Source organism: Sarcophilus harrisii, chromosome 3, assembly GCF_902635505.1.
Source record: "Sarcophilus harrisii chromosome 3, mSarHar1.11, whole genome shotgun sequence".
Taxonomy (NCBI): domain Eukaryota; kingdom Metazoa; phylum Chordata; class Mammalia; order Dasyuromorphia; family Dasyuridae; genus Sarcophilus; species Sarcophilus harrisii.
This window is the reverse complement of record NC_045428.1, coordinates 598,446,300-598,470,868: the sequence shown is the minus strand read 5'-3', so window position 1 is coordinate 598,470,868 and position 24,569 is coordinate 598,446,300. Positions and strand designations below refer to the sequence as shown.

At 40.5% G+C, this 24,569-nt stretch overlaps 1 protein-coding gene across 5 annotated transcripts; it reads right to left on the bottom strand.

The window, feature by feature from the left end:
• Positions 1 to 12,193: 12,193 nt before the first annotated feature.
• Positions 12,194 to 24,252, bottom strand: LOC100921070 (zinc finger protein OZF). 5 transcript variants are annotated; one of them, XM_023500100.2, is made up of 6 exons: positions 24,104 to 24,252; positions 20,279 to 20,370; positions 17,194 to 17,320; positions 16,413 to 16,508; positions 15,944 to 15,992; positions 14,216 to 14,343 (listed from the first exon to the last, which is right to left on the bottom strand). In XM_023500100.2, exons 2-6 carry the CDS (start codon positions 20,309 to 20,311, stop codon positions 14,334 to 14,336), a joined length of 315 nt encoding a protein of 104 aa, XP_023355868.1. In that variant the 5' UTR covers positions 20,312 to 20,370; positions 24,104 to 24,252; the 3' UTR covers positions 14,216 to 14,333. The 5 variants fall into 5 exon arrangements, with proteins under 5 accessions (XP_012401259.1, XP_031819205.1, XP_031819206.1 ...); XM_012545805.3 differs by lacking the exon at positions 15,944 to 15,992 and having other exon boundaries at positions 12,194 to 14,343; positions 24,104 to 24,242; XM_031963345.1 differs by lacking the exons at positions 15,944 to 15,992; positions 24,104 to 24,252 and adding an exon at positions 24,038 to 24,103 and having other exon boundaries at positions 12,194 to 14,343.
• Between the last annotated feature and the right edge of the window lie 317 nt (positions 24,253 to 24,569).

Genomic DNA, 24,569 nt, shown 5'->3' with positions numbered 1-24,569 from the left:
CCACGCTCTTTCAATGGTGAGCACAATCAGCAACAGAACCACTGGATATTTCTTGGGTCGTCTTCTTTGTTTTAAGGATCTGCTCCGTCTTTCTGTGATGGACAAGGCGAATATGGCTCGTTGGCACCCATCTCATTCCTTCTCCACCTGTAGAGATACAAGCAAACCCTCTCCCCCAAGCAGTTAGCCTATCTGGTCCTTTCCATTTACCACTTTCTGGGTCTCTCCACATCACCTGGCGATTATCTAAAGATAGTGGAGCTGCTTGCACTGGACACTGACCTTCCGGTGGGTTATAAAACCTGTCTGCCGGAACCAGTGCATCTTTGTCAAAAATCAAGAAGTTAATAGTATAAAGGGTTAGATTTAGAAGTTCTCTAGGGTTACTTGTGGCTCCCCCTTTCTTTTGTTTTTGGAGGAGCGTCTTAATATCTCTTTCTCCTCTCTACTATTGCCTGTCCTTGATTAAAAGGTATGCCCGTGGTGTGTAAAATCTTATACTGTGCACAAAAGTGTGCAAAATGTTTTGAAATATAAGCAGGACCATTGTCTGTTTTTATTGCTTGTGGCACACCCATAATGGCAAATGCTTGTGTGAGGAATTCAGTGACCACTGGCTGTCTTCTTTGCTGCTGGTATTGCAAAAGTGAATCCTGAAAAGGTGTCTACTACAACGTGGATAAAGGATAGACGACCAAAAGATTTATAATGGGTCACATCTCATTTGCCAGATTTCATTGGGTCTCAAACCACGAGGGTTCTTCCTGGAGGCAGTGTAGGAGCGTGGAAAGGAAGGCAAGCTGTACAGGCTTTTACTATGCTCCTAGCTTCCTCTCTTGTTATTCCAAATTGTAAATGTAAAGCTCGAGCAGCCTGATGATATTTAGAATGAGATGTCTGGGCTTCTTGGAATAAAGGGGAATTGACCAACATAGTTAGAAGGCTATCTGCCTTTGAATTGCCATCAAAAATGGGACCTGGAAGTCCACTATGAGAGTGGACCTGCAATATATAGATCTTACCTGGATGCTTTCTCACTTGCTCTTGAAGTTTCTTAAAGAGCTGATATATATTAGAGGCTGAAAATTTTATTTGGGCTGTGGCAATTCTTTGTATCACATCTATTGAATAGGCCGAATCAATATCTCCTGGATAATAAGTAAGAGCTAGAATGATCACGTACAATTCATTCTGCTGAATGGACTGAAAAGGAGTTCTGACTACTCTCTTTATAGTTAGATCATGAGAGTACACAGCACAAATATTATGTTTGGATGCATCTGTGAAGATAGTTGGTCCTTTAAGAGGAACTTCAGAAACTTTTTCTTCAAGAATCCATCGCCAATTATGTAATAGTCTGGTTATCTTTAATGGAGACCCATGTATAAAATTTGGAGCCATGGCTAATAAAATTTGCCACTCTGGGATGGTCTCACAACACACATTAATTTGTGTATTGGTATAAAAGGTGTATATCTTGTCAGGTCTTGTTCCAGATAATTATACTGCTTGCTTAGTGGCCTTTAATAAAATTCTAGCCACGATCACTGGGTAGGGAGTAAGGCTTTGTTCTGGTTGTGCCGGGAGGTTCACCCACTGTATCACACTGTCTCTTTGATGAAGGATTGCTGTGGGTGCCTCTTGTGTGGCGAAAACTGATATTTCCAAGGGTTTTTGAGTAACTCTTTCAACCACATTGGATAAAGCCAGTTCAACTTCTCTCAAAGCCTCTTGAGCTTCTTTTGTAAGCTGGCGTGGTGAATTTAAAGCACTGTCTCCCCTTAAAATGTCATATAACGGTTGTAACTGATAGGTAGTCAAACCTAACACTGGTCGCATCCATTGGATATCTCCTATCAGTTTCTGAAAATCATTCAATGTGTTTAGCTTCTCTGTTCTTAAGGACAGTTTTTGAACTGTAAGCACCTTAGGGTATACTTCATATCCTAAATATTGAAAAGGAGCATGTCTTTGAATTTTTTCTGGTGCTATGTATAATTTGTAATTCCTTAGTGTTTCTATGGTCTTTTGTAGACACTCTTCTAACATTTATTCCTCAGGTACACATCCCAATATATCATCCATATAATGTAATAGCATAACTTTTGGGAGTGCTTTTCTTACTGGAGCAAGAGCAGCAGCAACATACATTTGACACATAGTAGGGCTGTTTTTCATTCCCTGTGGCAAAACTATCCATTCATATCTTTTATAAGGCTCAGTTTAAGGGAAAAAAGGCAAATCTTTTTTATATCCTCCTTTGCAGAGGGATAGAATAGAAACAATTTTAATATCTATGATCCAAATTGGCCATTCTTCTAGGAACTGAGAGGAGATGAAGTCCAGGCTGAAGAGTTCCCTGTTTCCATCTGTTCATTCACCTTTCTTAAATCTGTTAAATCTCATTTTCCTGATTTTTTTTAAACAAAACTAATTCAAGGACTTAGAGAAGGTTTTATGTCCTTGGCAAGCTGGTCCTTACTATATCTAATAAGGCCTGAATTTATCGTTTTGGTATGTTCTATTAATGGTGTACGTTTTTCCATTGATAGAACAGGTGAAAATGTTGGAGGTTTTAAAGCAGCCCTGTTAAAAAAATGGAAATACTTCATTTTAAGCCATGTTGTAAAACGTCTCTTCCTAAAGATTGATGGGGGTTTTTTCAACTATAAAAGGAGTAAAAAACCCTTTTTGCCCTTCGTTATCTCATAGGGGGAATTAACTTACGTATTGATCCTCCAGCCAGACTTGTAGGTGTTCTTTAATTTTTGGCCAGTGATGGGCCAATTGGCACTTAATGACCGTCCGATCTGCAAGTGTTACCAATCTTCCAATGGAAGGCCATTTATAAATTTGGATAGGTGGCGTTGTTGTGCTGTCCAGTAATTTGCTGGATTTTTGTGATCTGAATGAACTGGGTGATATCACAGGTGCTTATTAGATTCTGATGAGTAAACCTGAGTACTATTTCTCCTGGGTGATAAGTCACAATTGTTGCCTGTATTGGTGACTGGATATTATCTACAATTCCCAGTTTCCACATCAGTGTGTGGATGGACACTGTTTTGTTACCAGGAGGAAAATGGGTTTACTGTGTCTGGAGGCAAGGATTTTAGGCTGGAGAGGAAAAGATTTACCTTTCCAGGGGTATCTCAGTGGTCTCAGCTGCATACAACCTATTCTCCTAATTGTAACCCTTTTCCCATCAGGTTGTTTGGCTGGTTGATTGTGTAATCCTTTTGCCATTATGGCTTCCTGACTGATGATCAATTGGGGTTTGGACTTTTAGGCCTTTTCTGGGTAATTCTATCTGCCCGGTTTTTTGCTCGCCCTGGGGGCTGGGGCCTCTTCGTTCCTAACTTGTTCCATTCTGAGGCCCAATGGAAGCCTCTTTGCATTTTTGAATGTGGTACTGGGTCTTGTTCTCCATTTTTCTTACTCTGCCTTATACAACATTGAGTTTGGGGATGCTTCTTTTAACTTGAAAGCATTAAGAGTCTTCTGGAAGTCCTTGACAAAGGGACCCTGCTTCCCATGTTGGGATCTTGGGAAGTCTGCATATGTCTGACTATAAAAGGCATTTGTGCCACTATAAGGTCTTATGAACTCCTCTAAAGGAGCATCCTTGCGCAGTCCTAGTATAATTCTTCTGCAGACCTCATTAGCATTTTCCTTATTAAAACATCTGTTGATGCATTTTCCCCATGAGTTCTTGTGATAGCAGTCTGCAAATGTCCCACAAAGTCAGCAAAGGGTTCATTTGGCCCTTGTGTTATTTTTGTGAAGGCCTCACCTTTGTCATTTTTATTGTGAATCAAAGGCCACGCTTTGATAGCATTAGCAGCATTTTGCTCATATGCTGCTACTGAATAATTAATTTGTACTGTGACATCTGCATAGGGACCTATACCTGTTAGTAAGTCATAGGTGATTGCAACATGAACTGCATTTTGTCTATTTTGTTGGGCTTGTATCCTACAGAGCTCGCTATATTCAGAAAGCCACATGTAATTTTGTCCAGGTTCTAGGCATACCCTTGCTATAGATTTCCAATCATTAGGAGTCAAGATTTCAAAAGCCAAATTCTGTAATAGCATCTTAACATAAGCTGATGTAGCCCCATAAAGAGTGCAAGCCTTTTTCAGGTCTTTGAGGATTTCTATGTTAAAAGGAGCATATCTTTGACTTTCTTGACCGGAGGAATTAAACTGGGAAATTACAGGAAAAATATGGGGCTGTAGTTCCCTCACATCTACACCCTTTTCTTTGGCCTTCATTAAGCCCTCTTGCTATCTACTTGTAGGAATAGTTGGATGCTGAGGGGGAGGTGCTGGTGCTGTCACTCCCCCCCACTCCCCACTGCCCCTCCTCCCTCCATCCCAGAGAGTGGAGTTGATGAAGGATAGTCAATCACTTGCTCCCGAGGTAGGGCTGAAGCTGCCTCCTGATGTGGAAAGTCACCACACCCTTGCTTACTTAAGTCTCCATGCCCTGTGTGGGGATATGGTCATTAATCTCTTCATTGTCTTCTTCCTTAATATCAGGCTTCCCTATTTGGCTACTGGGAGCAGATTTTTTCTTTCTTCTAGGAATAGGGTTTCTTAGTGCCAACTGAATTATATTGTATAAATAGAATGCCTCGATGGAAATTGAATGAGGACTGTTTTCATTGTAATATGCGGACATCTGTTGTCCAACCAGGGACCAGTTATCTCGAGAGATCTGCTCCTGCTCTACAAACCAAGGGGAGATGGGGTTTAATGTACCTAGAAGTCTAGCTACCTCTTCCCAAGTTATAAGTAGCCCTTGTCCTTCTATCAGCTTAAGCATGCTTTCTATAACACCACTCTTGGATGGGGTTGAAGGGGTTGAAGGGGATGGGGGCGGGGATGGAGAGTCTTTAGCTAGCATTTGTCCCATTTTAGCCAAAAAAGATTACTGGTTTAGTTTTTAAGAAAATAAGTTCCCTGTTTGTCTATTAACAATACTCATCCAAGTTCCTGGTCACCGGAGACTTCTTCAGTCCTTGGGCCCCACGTTGGGTGCCAAATGTGAAGACCATATATTTTAAAATCAGCTGGAGTCAGGAATTCAGGTTAGGGGAAAATCGTCAGTCTTTATTCTCAGTGAGGAAAGATCAGAGGTGGAAGAGAATGGGCAATACCAATGTATGTAGCTGAGTCAAGAAGCTAGCTAGACCAGCAGCCATACGACCAGCAACTAGGAGTATGGAACCCAGGTGAATCTCTCCCAGCTTCTCTTCCTGTCTCTCTCTCTCTGCCTCCACCCACCCAAATCGTCATTTCCTATATAACACATCAGGACTTGCACAGAGAGTGGGCAGGGACCATTCTTTATCCAATCATGTATATTAATAGAGTATAGCCCAATTACTATTTAGCCTCATGTACTTGGGACCTCAGTGCATCTACTCAAACCTCAGCCCATTACAATCTGTCAGATAAGGATAATATTACCTATCTCTAAGAGTTGTGATGATCTAATTGGATTATATTAATATATAATATTTAATGTTTACAAGCCTTAAAAGTTTATGTAAATATAACTTATCATTCCTATGCATAAATAGTTCTGGTTCTGCTCCCTTCACACTGGTTTTTTCCTCTTTTTATTTTTTTCTATTCTGATCTTAATAAACACCAGCTAAAGTGAGCACTGACACATAATGATGATAATGATAGCATTTCTATATCACCTTAAGGTTTGTAAAATTGTTTACATATATTATTCCATTTTATCCAATGCTATTGTACATACATTATCTCATTTTATCTTTATTTGAATCATTATTATACATACAAAATTTTCTCACATAGTAGAACATAGTATTATACTCTCATTATCTTGTTTTATCTATTTTATCATGATTAAACATGCATTATCTTATATACACAACAGAAGAGAAAAAAGAATATTATACATGAAAGATAAATCTATTTTATACAGTTCTATTTCCTTTTAAATATATTTCTATAATAAAATGAATATAGAACTCTTAAAGCTGCTTTTGTCTTTATGACCTGACTTTTTTTTCTCTGTATATTTAAAGAAATATTTTATTTTTTCCATTGCCTCAGTTTCTTTTTTTTCCCCTGAGGCAATTGGGATTAAGTGACTTGCCCAGGGTGTCACAGCTAGGAAGTGTTAAGTGTCTGAAGCTAGATTTGAATTCAGGTCCTCCTGAATTCAGGATCATTGCCTCAGTTTCTTCATCTTTCCACTTCACCTTCTAAAGAGCCATCTTATTTAACTAAGAAAATTTTTTAAAAGAAAAAAAAGGACGAAAAGAAAAATCAGCAAAACCAATCAATACATTGAAAAAATCTGAAAATGTTGCAGGGTTCCACACCCAGGAATTGCTCATTAATTTTTAATTCTTTTATGATTCTTTCTGTTTATATTGTTGTATCCACCTCTGATTGTTAGGAAGTATTTTTTTCCCCTGGCATCAAGGCTAAAATAGCTCATTTTACCTTTTACTGTCTGGGGCCAAATAATACAAGTCTAATTCTTCCTCCATATGACAGCCTTGGAAGATCTCTATGAGATCTTTCTTTTTTTTTTTTTTTTTATTTAATAGCCTTTAACTTACAGGACACATACATGGGTAACTTCACAGCATCAACAACCGCCAAACCCCTTGTTCCAATTCCTCACCTCTCACCCCCCCCCCACCCCCTCCCCCAAATGGCAGGATGACCAGCAGATGTTAAATATATTAAAATATAACTTAGATACACAATAAGTATACATGACCAAAACATTATTTTGCTGTACAAAAAGAACCAGACTCTGAATTATTGTACAATTAGCTTGTGAAGGAAATCAAAGATGCAGGTGTGCATAAATATAGGGACTGGGAATTCAATGTAATGGTTTTTAGTCATCTCCCAGAGTTCTTTTTCTGGGTATAGTTAGTTCAGTTCATTACTGCTCCATTAGAAATGATTTGGTTGATCTTGTTGCTGAGGATGGCCTGATCCATCAGGACTAGTCATCATCTAGTATTGTTGTTGAAGTATATAATGATCTCCTGGTCCTGCTCACCCCACTCAGCATCAGTCCGTGTAAGTCTCTCCAGGCCTTTCTGAAATCATCCTGTTGGTCATTTCCTACAGAACAGTAATATTCCATAATTTTCATATACCACAATTTATTCAGCCATTCTCCAACTGATGGACATCCATTCAGTTTCCAGTTTCTAGCCACTACAAAAAGGGCTGCCACAAACATTCGTGCACATACAGGTCCCTTTCCCTTCTTTATAATCTCTTTGGGATATAATCCCAGTAGTAACACTGCTGGATCAAAGGGTATGCACAGTTTGATAACTTTTTGAGCATAGTTCCAAACTACTCTCCAAAATGGTTGGATTCGTTCACAACTCCACCAACAATGAATCAATGTCCCAGTTTTCCCACATCCCCTCCAACAATCATCATTATTTTTTCCTGTCATCTTAGCCAATCTGACAGGTGTGTAGTGGTATCTTAGAGTTGTCTTAATTTGCATTTCTATGAGATCTTTCTTATCTTACTCCGTCAATACAAAGACCAAGTTCCTCATCTTGCCTTCTCTGGGCTAAATATACCAAATTCTTTCAACTGATCTCCCTATGATACAAACTCAAGGCACTTTCCTACCCTATTGCTTCTACTTATCAATGTCTTTTTTAAATGCTGGTACTGAGATTTGAACACAGTACTGCAGAAAGGTCTGTTCAGCGTTTACTGTAAGTGGTATTGAAGAACTTTTTTCTTTCTTTTGGAGATGGGGCCTTCCATTCTTGCAATCACCAACACCAGCCACCACCTCAGCAGACACTTAATGGCTCTGGAGAAAGAACCCTTCCCTATTCCAACCACCACTGTGTAGGGGAGCAAACCTTGTGGGAGAAAACCCATCCACTCCACCAGCAACCAATCCAATATCCCCAAAGGGGTCAACCGAGAACCCTGAAGTTATAAGCTGGCAAGTATCAGTTGGGTCAAACCACCTTATGACCATGTCCTTTCTGCAGGTTTTTGTGGAAACAGCTCTGAGCCAGACTTGAAGTCGCCCAGGAACTGCTGTGCCCTTCCCTCAGACCTCCAGCCTGACCCATTACCAAAGGAAGCAATTCTCAATACCACGACTTGTCCCTGATGAATGCTAGATAAACCCAAGAGGCTTTAGAATCTCAGTGACACCCACACCAGAAACTCATTTTGAAGTATTTTCTATTGTTAATGGCCCTGCCTAATATTCTCACTATGGAAAATTTCCCATAACAATTACATCAAAACATAAGGAGTTTTAAAAAATGTTTTCTATAATTCTAATTAAAACTAATACTTTTATCTTCTAAATGTTATTTTATCTATAATATAAATTACTTTTTCAATTTTATGACAACAAGAATTCTATTCAGTTATTTTCTCTATTGACTGTCATTTAACTTTATTTTGTTTGATATTTTGATTGGTTTTTACTCTTTGAATGTCACTTTGAAATTCCCCTGCTTGTTCCTTCCTGCCTTTATTATTATTGAGTTATAACTATTAATAATCAAATATTTATTATGTGCTTAATGGCTGATGCTGGGCTATTTATTGGGGATACAGAGACCAAAAATATTCCCGCTCTCTGTGAGCTTATATTCTTACAGTACATGGGCTCCTTTTAATTCTTTTTCTTTTAGAAGGTATAATCTAACAGAACATATTCCCTTCATGTGTCCTATGCTCCACAAAGACTGTGATAACTATAAAATTTTGCTTTCTTATATTAGAATCTTATTTATTCTGCTTGTATTTCAGACCTGATTTATGCCATGTCTTATTCATGTGGAGTTTGTCTTATAAGAATCATAGAGTTGCAAAGGACCTTAATGTTAATCTAGTTCAATTTGCTTTTAATGATATGATCAAAAAATTTTACATAAATTGACAAATGTGCAACTGATGATCACAGTAAAGAAAAAAAAAAGCAGACTAGCCAATAGGACAGGCTAGAGAAATTTGAGAAATCATCAGAATAATGATGAATTGTTTGAAATTGAAAAAAGGAATCACTCTTGAAAAAAATTTTAAGAATGAAAAAACCAGGAAATTACACACAACTACAACAATATAAGAGGGAAAAATATATACTTATATTGACCAGAGGCCCTCAGAGTGAAGAAAATGCATCTCCCTTCCTTGAACTACTTCCCCTCTGTCCCTTTTTATACTTGGTTTAAAAGGCTGACTCATTAGGAAGTGAGCTAAATTAAGAATAAAGATGATATAAGCATCAATAAAAATATTGAAAAATAAAATTCTGAAAATATTGCATAATATGGAAAAAATAAATTCAACTCCACATGTACATCATATACAATAAGTTTCAAATGAACCCATGAATTCTATCTTTGTATATTCATATAGGTATAGAAAGGTCATGTAAATACATATGTATAAAAATATTATAAATGTACACACAGAAAAATATCAAGGAAAAGATTATCATTAATGTATAGAAGTAGTCATTTGTTATATTGCTTTAATACTCAAAAATCCCAAAGAAATAGCTGATTCAATTGTAGAAAAAATGACATGTGATGGATAAAAAGCTTGACTTCTTGAATTTTGGGGGAACTGATACATCTATAAGAAAAAGTATCATCTTACATGAATAAATGGCTTAAAATATGTATATTTCATGAAAAATCCAAATAGGTATGAATCACTTTTAAACAAATGTAGGGAACCACCAATATGCAGGTCACAAACAAACACACCAATGAGGTATTATCTCACCATTATTAAAGGGATTAAAAAAAAAAGAGATCAAATGCAATGTCAGCAGGACTAATGGGAAAATAGGATATTCATAAATATCTCAAAATGTGCAATATAATTGGCTGCCAATCTGGGCAATATGTTCTAAGAGACATAAAGCTGGTCATATTCTTGGATCCAATATTCCCATTCAAAAGAAAAAAAAGGATACATGTGCAGATTCATGTATACACACATAGCTATAGACCATACAGAATGTCTGAGCTGGAAACAAGCTCACTTTTATTTTCCAAATCTGCAAATAAGAGCTTATCACATAAACCCTGACATCTCAGCTATCCAGTGTTTATAAAATGGCAAGTCTGAATAAAATGTTATGACCTTATCCCTGGGTAGTCTCCAGCATGAATTTAAAGATAATGAGAGTTGGCCTTTGCATGGCGCTTTACGACTAAAGTGCTTCTCATCCACAATCTCTTTTGATCTATATGATATCCTGGGAGGTGTGCCTTACAATGATTATAAGCCTTACCTTTGAGATGAGGAGAAAAAATCATTGCCTTCCTTATGGTCAAGCCATTCATAAATGTCTTGAGTCAGGCTTTCGGTGCAGCATTCTAGCCACCATGCTATACTAGTTGCTTTCCAATACCAACATAATATCAATAGTTTCTCTCCAACACAAACTTTCTGATCTGTAAGGAGTGAGTCATGGTGGAGGAATTTATATTTGGATCACTGAAAGAAATTTTCTTTTAATAGGCAGAGTAGTATAGTGGACAGAGGGCAAGCCCTGGAATGAATCTGGGTGACTATGATGGATCAGCTGCTAACGTTCTTAGTGCCATAGGCAATCTCTATCACTGTTAAGTTACAGGAGAATTATAGCCCCTAGGGTCATTGTGAGAATCAAAGTAGATAACTGTAAATAAAGTATAGTGTCTGGCACCTACTAAGCACTATATAAATGGCAGCTATTATAGCCCTGTAGCTGAAGGCATTTCCCCATTCGTTATACTCAGAATTTCTCCTCTGTGAATAAAGAGGCTCAAAAAAATCAGAGAATTTCAGAAGTTGGAGGGATCTCGTCAGGCATCCAGATTAACCTTTATCTCCAAAAGCAACACCCCTCTAATCTATATAGTGAGTGGTCATCCAGCCTCTGCAAGAAAACTTCAAATAAAGGGAAAGACACTGGCTCTCAAGGAAGCACATTCCAGTTGGGGTTGGTCTAATCATTACTAAACGTTTCCTCACACATTACTTAGTAGCATGTGAAGAACTAATGTAATTCTCCTTCGTTCTCTTGTGGTTTTCCCCTTTCCTCCAGCCAAGACCGACATTCTTAGAATATTAGAAAGGGACCTTAGTTTCATCTATTCTGAGCTATAGGAGAAGGAAATCCCCATTGTCACATGGTAGAAAAAATACTCTTTTAACTTCTACCTGAAATACTCTAAGAAGGAATCCATATACTACTGAGGAAACTCATGACGGTTTATTCTATTTTAGGACAGCTCTAATTTTCTTGAATTTTTTCCTGAATCTTTACAACTTCTACCCATTCTTCTTGTTTCTGTCCTCTGGGATTGACAAAACTGGTTATGTTTGACTTAGAGAAAAGAAGACAAAGGAATCCAGGGTAGTAGAATGGATAGAAATTGCAGCCACAGATTTTGGCTGAATGTCAAAAAATATTTTATTAAATACCATAAAAATACCATTAAATACCATAGAATTATTGCCTCAAGGCACTGGGCTCTCCTTCACCAGAGATCTGCAAGCACAAGTGTGTTTGGTGTTGCACAAGGGACTCATGATCACTAAGGTGAGACCAACTCAGATTCTATGACTCAGTAAATTCCCTAATATTCCATAACAGATGATCTGTTGCTAAAGTTATTCTCTGTTTCATTATACACATAAGGCTCCTCTTCAACATTCATTTTCTGATGGTTCATAAGAACCGAATTGTTTATAAATACATTCCCACATTCATTCTATTAATACTGATTTGACCCAGTATATTTCCTGTACTTTTCTATCCCATTTAGTAGAATGCAAACTTCTTGAAAGCTGAACAGCTTTCCTTTTTGTTTTATATTCCCAGTGCCTAGTAGTGCCTTGAACACAGGACTTTTATAAATGTATGTTGAATAAACCCTAAAGGATGATATTGCTGAAAACTTTCCCAAAATTCTTTATAATGAAAGAATTTTTCTCCAGCAAGTTATCTTACTTGCATTGGAGTTTCCCATACTTTTGGAGGTTTTCCCCACAATCATATTAAATTGATTTTCTTCAGGATGAGGTCTCCAATGCTAAGATCCAATCTAATAAGTATATATTAACCACCTACTATATACAAAAAACAAAATAAAAGGTAGTTTCTGTTCTTAGAACTCATATGCTACTGGGGAAAAAACACAATTTATTAAAGAGAAAAATAGACAAATAGAGAATTTGAGTCAAGCCCTATCAACTACAGGGAGCAGAAAAGGATTTTCATAGACACACATTGCACTTCAAAAGACAACCAGGGATTTTAAGAGGTAGAGGAGGAAATGTGTTTCAAGCATTGGTGATAGCCTATGAAAAGGCAAGATAGGATGTGTTGTGTCTAGGTGTGAGTATGGGAGAGACGGCACTGAAATTCGGAAGTCAAAAAGCAATAAGCAAGCCAATTTGAAATATCGATCTTGTGAAAAAGAGTAATATGAAATAAGCCTAGAAACCAGATTCTGAAGAACTAAAAGATAAGCTGGTGCTTTAGGCCTTCCCACACTTATTACATTCAATGGGCTCCTCTGCTGTCTCAAGTATTCAATGAATAGTAAGGCTTATGGCATAGGTAAAAGCTATCCCCATTAATCACTATTTTATGTTTTCTCTCCAGCGTGAACTCTTTCATGCTTCCTTAGAGATGAGCTGGTTCGGAAGGTCTTCCCACATTTGTTACATTCAAAGGGCTTCTCTCCGGTATGAATTCTCTTATGTACACTAAGATTTCCCTTTTGTATGAAGGCTTTTCCACACTCAAGACACGTAAAGGGTTTTTCTCCAGTATGAAGTCTTTGATGCTTCCTAAGGGATGAGCTTTGGTTGAAGGCTTTCCCACACTCACTACATTCAAAGGGTTTCTCTCCAGTGTGAATTCTCTTATGTTCAGTAAGTCTTCCTCTTTCTATGAAAGCTTTTCCACATTCATTGCACACAAAGGGTTTCTCTCCAGTATGAGTTCTATGATGTTTCCTAAGTGATGAGCTTTTGCAAAAGGTCTTCCCACATTCATTACATTCAAAAGGTTTCTCTCCAGTATGGATTCTTTTATGTACACTAAGATTTCCTTTTTCTATGAAGGCTTTCCCACACTCATTGCAAGTAAAGGGTTTCTCTCCAGTATGAATTCTCTGATGCCCTCTAAGCGATGAGCTTTTGCTAAAGGCTTTCCCACATTCATCACATGCAAAAGGTCTCTCTCCTGTGTGAATTCTCTTATGTTCAGTGAGTCTTCCTCTCTCTACAAAGGCTTTGCCACACTCATTGCAAACAAAGGGTTTCTCTCCAGTATGAATTTTCTCATGTCCTTTAAGTGAGGAGCTATTGCTAAAGAATTTCCCACATTCATTACATTTGAATCGTTTCTCTTCAGTGTAAAGTTTCCATTGCTCTTTAAGAGAATCACTGAAGGTCTTTCCACAATCTTTACACTTAAAGGGCTTCTCTCCTGCATGAAATATCTTATATTCAGTAATTTTTCCTTTATCCATGAAGAGTTTTCCACACTCACTGCATGCAAAGGGTTTCCTTCTAGAATGAATTTTCTGATGTCTGCTCAGTGATGAGTTTTGCCTAAAGGTTTTCCCACATTCATCACATGTAAAAGGTTTCTCTCCTGTATGAATTCTGTGATGTCTCTTCAATGATGAGCTTTTACTGAAGTATTTCCCACATGTATTACATTCAAAGTGTGTCTCTCCTTTATGAATCCTCTTAAGAACAGGTTTTCCCTTCTGTGTGCAGTCTTTCCTAAATTCATTGTGTACAAAGGGTTTTGCCTGACTATAAATTTTTGGATGTCTTCTGATGGGTGGCTTTTTGCTTAGGGCTTTCCCACATTCATTTCCTTCATATGGTTTTTCTCCAAGTTTTTTATGATATTGAATAAGATCAGAGTGGAAGCTGAAAGACTTCCTGGACTTGCTGAACTTCCAACATTTCTTACCTGAGGAGGTGTTGGGACATTTAAGAATGCCTGAATATTGCTTGGAGGTCTTTGCATAGACAACGGATTTTATGAGATCATTTTGTGTTGTGACAGTTCTTTGTTGTGACATAGGGACTGAACTTGGGCCAAAATTTTGCCCAAACACATTACATTCTTTGATGACCATCACTGGCTTGGATTTCCACTCCTGCTTGTCTTTCTGCTTTCTGACATCACATTTCCAGCCTTCTCCCAAATTGCAATTCCAAGAATCATCCTTTCTGAGTCTCAACAAACTACCCTCCTTTGGAAAAGCCTTCTTGGATTCATTCCTCATCTCCTGATTAACAGAATCTAAAGAAAACAAACAAAAAATAAAGTCTCAATATCCACTGTTTGCTGTTGGAAAGAAAAAAATCTGCTTTTTTGTAAGTTTTAGACTGTCTATCTCATGAAGAAGGACTGATAAGCAAAAGATATATAGACAACTGTTAAGGATTTGAGAACCATATCATGCTAAGACAGAGGAAATCTCACAGAGAAATGATGGAGTGATGGTACAAAATGACATATACATGGCCAATAAGTGAATTTATTTTCTTGACTACACATATTTCTCATAAGAGTTTTGTTGTTATTTTTTTTCAATTTAGGTCTAAGAGAAGTAGGTAGGTTGGAGGAAGAATTTATGCTAAAAACAGAAAGAAAAAAAACAAGGTCACTAAAGCCCTACTTAAATGAATAAAACAGAAAAAAAGCAAAACAAAGTGGGACAGCTTTGAAAATTACAAGTTAAATATGTTATATATATATATATATATTATATGTAAAAATAAAAGCAAGTTTCACATATAATCCTTTTCTTTTATTCTACATATGGAAATACTCATTTTATTTGGTTTTCCTAGTTCAGAATAAAAAGAATAAAATAAAATTAAAATAAAAAATAAGAAAAATTAAGTCAAAGAAGCAGGGGCTTGGGTAAAAGCATAGTAGTCCTCCTCAACAATTTAAACTTTTGTCATTGGTATTCATTAGGCATTCAGTTCTATTACTCTAGTGAACAACTCTGGAACCAACCCAATTGAAGTTACAGGTAGGTAGTTGTTTAACTCATGTAACAGAAAAACACGTGAATAAGACTGTCTTTTATACAAAATTGTGATAATCCCATCTGTGGAAGTATATGAGCAAAGGATGGGTAACTTCATAATAGGGATATTATAAGGAAGATCTCTATAGGAGTTGCAAGGTTCAGCTATATAATTTCTAAGATCCTTTTCAACACTGGGATTTTATCATTATTAATCCTTCTTATTCATTAGGAAATCACTTGTGAAAAGTAAAAGAAAGAAATAAAGCATTTTAGAGATGCATATGAGAAAATATGACACATATAGGGGATAAAGGAAAGGGCAAAACAGAAGCAGAGTTCATAATCCTGGAAGGATTAACCTCCAGCGGTACCACTAGAGGCCTTGAAGATAAAACTAACTCATTTAGATTTGATGCATGGGGCAATAAAAGTAAGTTATTATACCCCTTTAAAGAAGGTTTTTTTTAAGGGAAAAGGTCATTTATGTCTAGCAGTTTAGCATATTAGATAGAAAGTGAAGTGAGAGACATCATGAATCTGTTCAAATCACCTAAGTATGAGAAGATAAAGATATAGATATAGACAGAATTAACAGCAGAAATAGAGAATAAATGAATCCAAGAACAAGGGAAGAATCAAAAGGACTCAGTAATAGTTGTAATCTAGAAAAAAAAACTTTAAAAAAAATTTTAAAGATGAAAGTAAAACTTCTATTCTCTTTTTTTGGACTAGCTTTTGCCCAAGAGGTTATCCATTCCCTAGCCATGCCCCTTTTTTCTGCTTATTTTTGTGCTGATGCTTCTCTGGACATCCATCTTCTCCTCCCCAGACTCCAATAACAGAGCAGTCTTTGTTTACCTGCCCTGAGCTGCTCTCATCATAAGCTGTCTTGATATAAGGATCTGTCCTGGAAGCACGAAAACAAGAAGCCCAGTGAGAACTTGAGGTAACTGCATTCCAAGTTCTAGTTTTTCTCAAGAGCATTATATACTCCCGCCTTCTGCCATGGCTCATGGCTTAGTGATGTCCTGTGGATATCTTAAAATCATATTTTTACAGGCAAAAGGTAAAATACAGAGATGCCAAGGAAGCCAATTATATTAAAATACAATTGACAGGATATAAAAATAAAAAAAAAAACAAGCACAGAGGCCCTGCATTAGGAACTGCTGCACTGTACTATTGAAAAACTTTCCCAAAGTTTGAGGGCCTTTAGAAGGACAGCTCCTTGGCTGGCCTTTCACAGGGGCTGCTCCATGACAAAAGAGCCAGGCTATGGCTTGAAATGAGACCCATCTGTCTGATTATTGCTCCCTCACTCACTCACCCGGACGAGAGCTTCTTGGGACTTCTCCTCCTAGCATCAATGGCATTTCACCATTCTCCAGCTGGGAGATCACGTCTGATTGGGAAACCAGGAGACCTGTTCCCGGAGAAAGAGAGAGGGAGAATGAGCCAATTTTCAGTGTAAATTAATCGTAGCTTCTCCCATTCGTATAGTGCTTACAGTTAGCCAAGGACCCTCCTATGATACACACTCCCTGCTTTGCTGCTGCCCCCCAAGGACCCTTCCATCTGACTAGCAGATGAAACCTCCCCATGTTCATCATCAGTTCCCTGAAAGAAGGGCCTGTCTTGCTTTTCGATTTGTGTGCCCAGCTCAGGGCAGTGAGAGCTTAATGAAAATTCTGTTAGTGTCTCATTTGATCCTCACCACTCTGTAGTCCTGTCCTGTCAGGATCCTCATCTATAGAGAGGGATGCTGAAGCTCTCAGAGAAGAAGAGCCCTCCAAAGAGCGTGGCTAGTACACGTGTGGGGTAAATACGTAAATATGTAAAACACGTGGGGGGGGGGAGAATAAGAACTTCATCTGCTCCGTCAGCCTAAGACGGCCCAGAATAGGTCCAAAAGAATCAGCCTGAAGCATCCTCCATGCCTAGCCCAGCTGAACCTACACCACTACTTGTGCACCATCTACTTGACCAGCCTGAGACCCCTCGAACACCAGGCAACCAATTCAGAGCTCCTCCTCCCACAGTCTTTTACCAGTCAAAATGTGCTCTATCCAGAGAAAGCCAGAGGATTTCCAGGGAAAAGTTATCTTTACCTAAGGACACCAGGTTCTGGTAGTTCTCCAGCATCACATCCCTGTACAGGTTTTTCTGAGCCGAGTCCAGATGGTTCCACTCTTCCCTGGTGAAGTCCACAGCCACATCCTGGAAAGTCACGGATTCCTGAAAGGGCAAATACGGTCCTGCTCAACGAGGCAAACTGCTCGCGTGGGCCACAGGGGGATCGGACGTTCGTCAGGGGTCTCTTCTCTTTCTACGTTACTTCCCCAGGTGATCTCACCAGCATCCATGGATCTAATTATCATCTCGAGGTCTGACGGCTCTCATATCTACCTTTCTCGCACCAACCTCTCTGCTGACTTCCATCACATCTGGCAGACATCTTAATCTCAGTGTGTCCAAAATGGATTTCCCCTAAGCCCTCCCTTAATCCCACCTTCTTTATCTTGTAAAGAGCAGCAGCATTATTGTAGCTTCCAGGCTCAGAATTCAGAAGTCATCCCCAAGTCCTCAGGAGTTTTCACTCCTCACCTCCAACAGGGCATTGTGGTCTATCAATTTCCCTTTTACAACATTTCTCAAATACACCCCCTCCTCTCCCATCTCTCAGGGCGGACCCTCCTCGCCTCACACTTAGACTGCTGCCCTAGTCGCAGCTGGGCCTGCCTTCTTCAAGCTTTGCCATTGCCATTTGTCCTCCACAAGGTGGTTTTCCTCAAGTACAGATTTAACCACTTCACCCTCCTACTAAATAAATTCTATGACTCACTAATGCTTCCAGGTACAAGTACAAAATGCTGTTTGGCATTGGAAATCCTTCAAACCTAACCTCCTTGCTGGTCTTCTCACACCTTCCTCCTCAACAGGCGGTTTTCAATCCAGTGCTACTGACTTCCAGGCAACTCACTGGCAACTCCAATGCCTTTTAATTCTAGTGCCTTTCCCCTGTTAATTATTTCTTATTTATAGCTGTATATAGCTTGTATGTGTGTATACTTACATTTGTATGAATGTGTATGTACATATACATATGGCGTGTATATATGTGTGTGTGTGTGTGTGTGTGTGTGTGTGTGTGTGTATAGTTTGCCTATTGTCTCCTCCATTAGTGAGTAGTGAGTTCCTCAAAGGCAGAGATGGTCTTTTGCCTCTTTTTGTATCTTCAGCACTTAAGACAGTGCCTTTAATAATGTAAAAGAAAAGAACGCTAGAAGTAATCCAAATTCTGAGTACCAATTAAAAAAAAATCAATCTTAATCCATTAAAAGAGATTAAGAAAAACACTTCTTTTCTCAACAGAGATGAAAGATTGAGGAGGCAAAATATGGCAAAAAGCTCATGGGCAGAAAAGTATCAAGCTTGTTCCTCCTCCCCCCCAGCAGCTCCAAAAGGCAGGTATTTAAGAAAATAAATATAAAGTCTACGAAGCACAGATAATGTTAATTTGAGGTTTTCTAAGTCAATGGGTCGATCTACAATCATTTCTATTTGAGTTTGATACAAGTGGTCTAAGGTCATTATTTCAGCTGTGCTTACTTAACCATTTCACAGGGTTACAAGGGAGTATTTCATGCCTTGGAGTTAGAGAAGAATATATCTTAGATGAATCATGCACAATAAAAGAAAACCTGAAAAAGCTGAATCTGGTTGAGGACAAAGTTCATCGTATTGAAAAAAGAATTAGCATTGCATCCCACTTTAAACACTATATTTAACTAAGGAAAAATCGATGAAAAAACATTTTTTAAAATGTTACAGGAGAGGGCACTCTGCAAGGGACAAAACAGTGGGATATGGGACAGAATCTGTATAATGTACAAAGAAAACAGATCGATAGAATTTGTTTTAAAATAAAATAATATGAATTTAAATAAAATGAATTAAAATAGTGAATTAAGCAGAACCAGGAGAGCAAAGTATATAATGACCACAACACTAAGAAAGGGAAAACACTGAAAAGCTTGAGAAGTATAATCAACAGCCAATCTCAACTCTATTAGACTGATAAAACTTATCCATTTGGAATTGTTGGAGTGAATGGTAACAGTAATATTGTAATAATAATCAGTTGTGCAAGATTCAGTGACTCTAATCAATATAGTGATCCCTGACAATTCCAAAAGTCACATGATGAAAAATCCATCCATCTCCAGAAAGAGAACTAAGGGATTCTGAGTGCAGACTGAAGCAGATTTTTTTTCTTTCTCCATATTTTTCTAGTCTATTCCCCACTCCCCCCCCTCCCCCTGGAAACATGGCTAATGTGGATGCACGTTTTGCATCATTTTACATGACAGTGACTTTCATATTGCTCACCCTTTCAATGGGAGAAGAGGGGCTGGAAGGAGGGAGATCATTTTGGAATTCGAAATTTTAAAATGAATATAAATAATGGCACTAACAATAATAAAGAAATCGGGGCATGGCAAAATGACAACAAAACCTTGGTCTCCTCTGACTGTACCAGAGACTGGATTCCTTCTCCCTCCAGAGCCCATATGGCACAAGTGCGTACCTGCAGAGTGGGGGTGAGACTTCCTAAAACTATTATACTTCTGGCTGAATATGTGACTGACTCTCAGTCCACCTGGAGGCTCACAGTTATTTGTAGCTGTTTTCTTTTCTTTTTTGTTTCTTTATTTTGTTCTTATTTATTTTTGTACTTGTAAGTGAAGTATAGGCGAGACATTAAGAAAATGTTATAAGGGGGAGAAACAGAATAGTGGGAGTAACGTGGGCACAGTACACTAACACAGTACACTTGGATAGATCTGGAACTGGTTAAGTGGCTAGAAGTCATGAGCAATTTGATATCTCCTCGGAGGGAGGCACCAAGAGTTCTATGGTAGGTCCTGTTCTACTGCTTACCTTGGGAGGTCCTGGAAATACTCCACTATTCGCCCATCCAAGACTCCCTTCTTCTCATGTGTTAAATAAAGGGGCTGTACCTCCTAAGGCTCGAGACTCCTGCCAGCTCTACTGATCCAAAGGCTGCCTGCTTTCTAAAGCCTCCATCAGCAGAGTCTTGTGGGTACACGGCTGGCCAGAAAAGATACAGGATAAGCATCCTCCTTCTGAGAAAGAAGGCGGCATCTCAGAAGAGAAGCCGCCCTAACTCACCTGGGACCTGGCTGGCAGCAGCAAGGAAGCCATTCCTTCCTCCTCTTCCTCAGTGCTCCTTTCCTGAAGAGCAGAGCCTTGAGAAAGCAGAGCTGTGGGAGAAGAAAGTGGTCGTGAAGGGCAATTCTGCCTCAAAATTCCCACAGTGCTGAGGGAGGCTAGCAGGCCAGGAGCCCCAGGGGGTCCCAAGAGAGATGGATCAAGGGACCCTGGTGAGTGCCCCAGAGTCTGATGAAGGAGCCATCAAGGGGACTAGGTGTCCACAAGGCTGAATCCAGCTGGCCATGGATCACAGCTCTTGTCATAACTCTCTCTCCTATGGGCTGTGGGGCACTGCATATATAACACAGCTTTTCTGGGTCAGTCATACCCTTACTTTAAAAGGAAGACATTTTCATTTTTTCCCCCAATTCCCAAGATTTGTAAGGAATCCATCTTGTAGTTTCTTTGGAAAAAGCCATTTCTCAATCTAATTCAGCACTTCTCCTATCACAGAGATCTCGAGGTAGACTCACTGACTCATTCAACAAAACATCTGTTAAATGCCTACTATGTGCCAGTTACTGGGCGAGGTTCTGGGCACACAGTGAGACAGGCCTGCCCTTTTTCTGTGACATTTCCATAGAAAATTCAACGAAAAACCAAGTCATTGCCGGGGGAGGACACTGACAACCTGGGGACTGCTCAGGCAGAACTGGCAAAAACCTAGGAGCGAGGGGCCCTGGCTTTTAGTCTTTCTGCTTCATAGCTGTCCCAGGTCCCTTTGCTTCGTGGAACCTCAGTTTCTCCATCTGCTTTACTAGTCCCAAAGATACTGTGAGAATAAAGTGAGATCATGGCACTGAAGGCATTTTGTCAAGTCAAACCCCAAAAGTCAGCCTGGAAGCTCGTCTCTGGCAGACAGCAGCAATTTTCCATCCTAGATTTGGCCTTTGGCCCAATCAGCTAGCACCTGTTTAGTGCCAAAGCCACACATGACATGGAGCTGGGGATGAATATGTACCAGAAGATGCAAGAGGAAGGGCATCCATCTGCCTCCTCTCCTTCCCATGGTCGCCAGGTGGCGTCCTCCTGCCTCTTACACTGTCACCTTTATTCACCAGTTCCCCCTCTTTCCTTAAGCCCTGGCGCCAGGTCCTCCATGTTTACAATATGGAGCCTCCTCATTATTTCTTTAAAGTTTTAAATTTACCCAAGTCCTGTCCTCGAGAGATCAGGAGTCACCCTAGCATTAACAGCCCCAGGATCTGCTCCTTTCCAGAAATGTCTGCCCTGAAATTCTAAGGAAAGGTTTCTGGATAGGAAAGTCGTTATCTTGAATCAGCGACTGCATCCCAGGGGTTCTCTGCCAACTTATCAATCCTGGAATCGGGGATCAAAGACATGGCTACTTTAGTTGGAACCTTCACTGACTTCCACAACAGCTGAGGCAGGACTGGAGTTGGCAGGGGCCAGCAGCTTCCTGGAAGCTAGGGGGACAAGGGGTAGAGCACGGAGCTCAAAGTTCAAATCTGGTCTCAGACACTTCCATGCTGGGTACCCTGGGCAAGTCACTTCACCCTGTTTGCCTCAGTTTCCCATCTGTAAAATGAGCTGGAGAAGGAAAAGGCCAACCACTCCAAGTATCTTTGCCAAGAAGACCACAAATAGGGTCATGAAGAGATGGACAGAAATGAACAATAGCATCATCCAGGTCCTCTCTACATAGCCAGGGCCCCTGCCTACTCTAACAGGCACCTGGTGAGTGTCATCAATTCACCGAGGACATAAAGCAAACCTGCTGAAGGTTCAACCTTGCCCTAGATACAAGGGGTCTAGAATAGCTCCAAAGCCACAGGTGAGTGTATATATGTATGTACACACACACACACACACACACACACACACACACACACATAAGATAAATAACAGCTGGCATTGTATGGCAATTTTAAGACTTTCAAAGTGTTTTGTAATCTTTCACAACCCTCTTCTATTATTTCTTCTATTTTACAAATGCGGAAACTGAGATAATCAGAAATAAAATGACTTGCCCAGGGCCACAGCTAATAAAGTCTGAGGTTAGCTTTGAACTCCTTCCTGACTCCAGGCTGGTGCTCTCCTTAGCATACCACCTAGCTGTCTGAGAAATATTTAGACACTTTGGTACTAGGAGAATCCATTACCGGAGTATGCTGTGGTTCTATAATCCATTACCAGAGCATGCTGCAGGTGTACACACCCTTTACCATGCTGTGAGTCTACACGCCCCACATCTCCCATTGCCCCACTATGGGGATGGGGACAGAGGGGAAACACACAGCCAGTTGTCTGCCAAGCAGGACTTCCCTGCTCTCATGAGGCCATCTCTCAAGCCTATCCTCTACACTGCCTTTTCATCCTCTTTTTAAAATGAGATCTAAAAGTATTCAGTGACTTGTCCAAAGTCACACAAATGTTATAGACAGGATTTGAACACAGGGTTTTCTTGATTCTAGGTCCAGTCCTCAAAATAATTCTATGGATAGAACTTTAGTCTTGGAATCACAGAGTCCTGAGTTCAAATCTAACTTTGGACCCTATAGAGAGAGGGCTGAAACTCCAAAAAGGTGTGCTTGAATCAGACAACTAAGCCCTTAAGGCTAATTACCTGATGTGAGACAATGATTCTATTAGCCTATGTTTGGATAAATGGCTCTCCTCACCTTTGGTGCTGAATATTTGGTGTTAAGATAATCATAGGCAAGGATTGGAGGGCGGAGGGACAGAGGGCAGAGTGACTTGGCAGGGACAGAGGCCAGAGTGACTTGGCGGCAGGACTAGGAGGAGAGAAGTTGGTGACTCCTGACTCCGAATCCAGGATTCTGCTTGGCTGCCTCTTTCACTTTTCCCCCAGAGACTAAGGACTTTAATTTATCCTGCCTCTGGCTAACTCTGCAGGGAACTAGTCTGTACTTTACGGGACCCTAACTAGTTGAGAGACCTTGGGCAAGTCTACTTTTGCATCTATGTCCTTAGCTGTAAAATGGGGGTATTAGCACCTACCTCCTAAGGCTGTGGAAGATCAAATGAGAAAATATGTGTAAAGCACACATTACAAACCCCGAAGCTACATAAACGCCATCGGTTATTACTGTTAATAATATACGACCGCATGAGTGTGGCTACAAATCTGCTCTATGATTCTCAAAAGAGGCAAACACCAGAAACTGGAAAGGTCAGGGAAGGCTTCCCGGAGGAGGGAGTAACTGAGCTATGACTTGAAGGAAGCTGGAGATTCTAAGGGCATATACGAGGGGGGCGTGCAAGGGGCTCAGCCTGTGCCGGTGCGTGGAGGCTGGAGCTGGTTAGTGCTAAAAAGGGAAGAGTAAATACTATGCGGAAGGTCAGCTGGAGTGACAGCAACTCTGGAGGAGGGAGGGCTGAGACCACAGTCACATGAGAGAAAGAAGGGAGGAAGGAGGGAAGAATGGAAGAAGGGAGAAGGAACGGGAGGGAAGAAGAAAAGGAGGGAAACAGAAGGGAGAAGGGAGGGAGGGAGGGAGGGAGGGAGCAGAGAGAGGAAGGAGGGAGGAAGAGAGGGAGGATTGAAGGAGCATCGCACCCAGACTGGACCCCCTTCTCCACTCTCGCAGAGGCCCCTCCCCCACCTCTGACACACTCACGCGGACACCCTGGACCCGTGAGTCAGCGGGTGTCTCTGACGCTGTCGCAGGCCCTCCCCTCCCGTACTGTTATCCGCGCGGGCGCACTGACTCCCTCCCCTCCTCCCTCGCTCACCTTTCGAAATGACCCACCACCCAAAGCCCCAAACCCCAGAAGAGTTTCACCGAGAGTCCACAGAACCTTCGAACTACGATTCCCAGAATTCCCCGGATTCCTAGGCGAGCTAGGCCAGCCGGACTCTCGGGAGCCGAAAGGGCTGTACGCAGGACCTTGCTGCCTTCCAAGGAACTCTGGGAAATGGAGTCGTTCGGCTCAAAAGATTCTGGGAAAGGGAAGCCGATGGCGAAAACTGCGCAGGCGCATGCGCAATCCTCAGGGCATCGCCGGTAAACTGCGGGCAGAGGCGCTCAAAGAGCATGCGCAGAGTGGAGCTTTGGTCGGAGGCCCTCCCTCAGGGACGCTGGTCCCAAGTGAACCCTCAGCTGCCCATCTTTGAGCTGTGCCCCGTGACTCTCAAGTAAGGCCCTGCACCTCTTCCCATCAGCTCTTGGCCGGCGCTCACTACGAGCCTCCTACGGGACTGAGCCCATGTCAGGCCGAGGCTGCAGACTGCGAGCAGTCCTGGGCCCGCTCGGGGGCGCCCTCC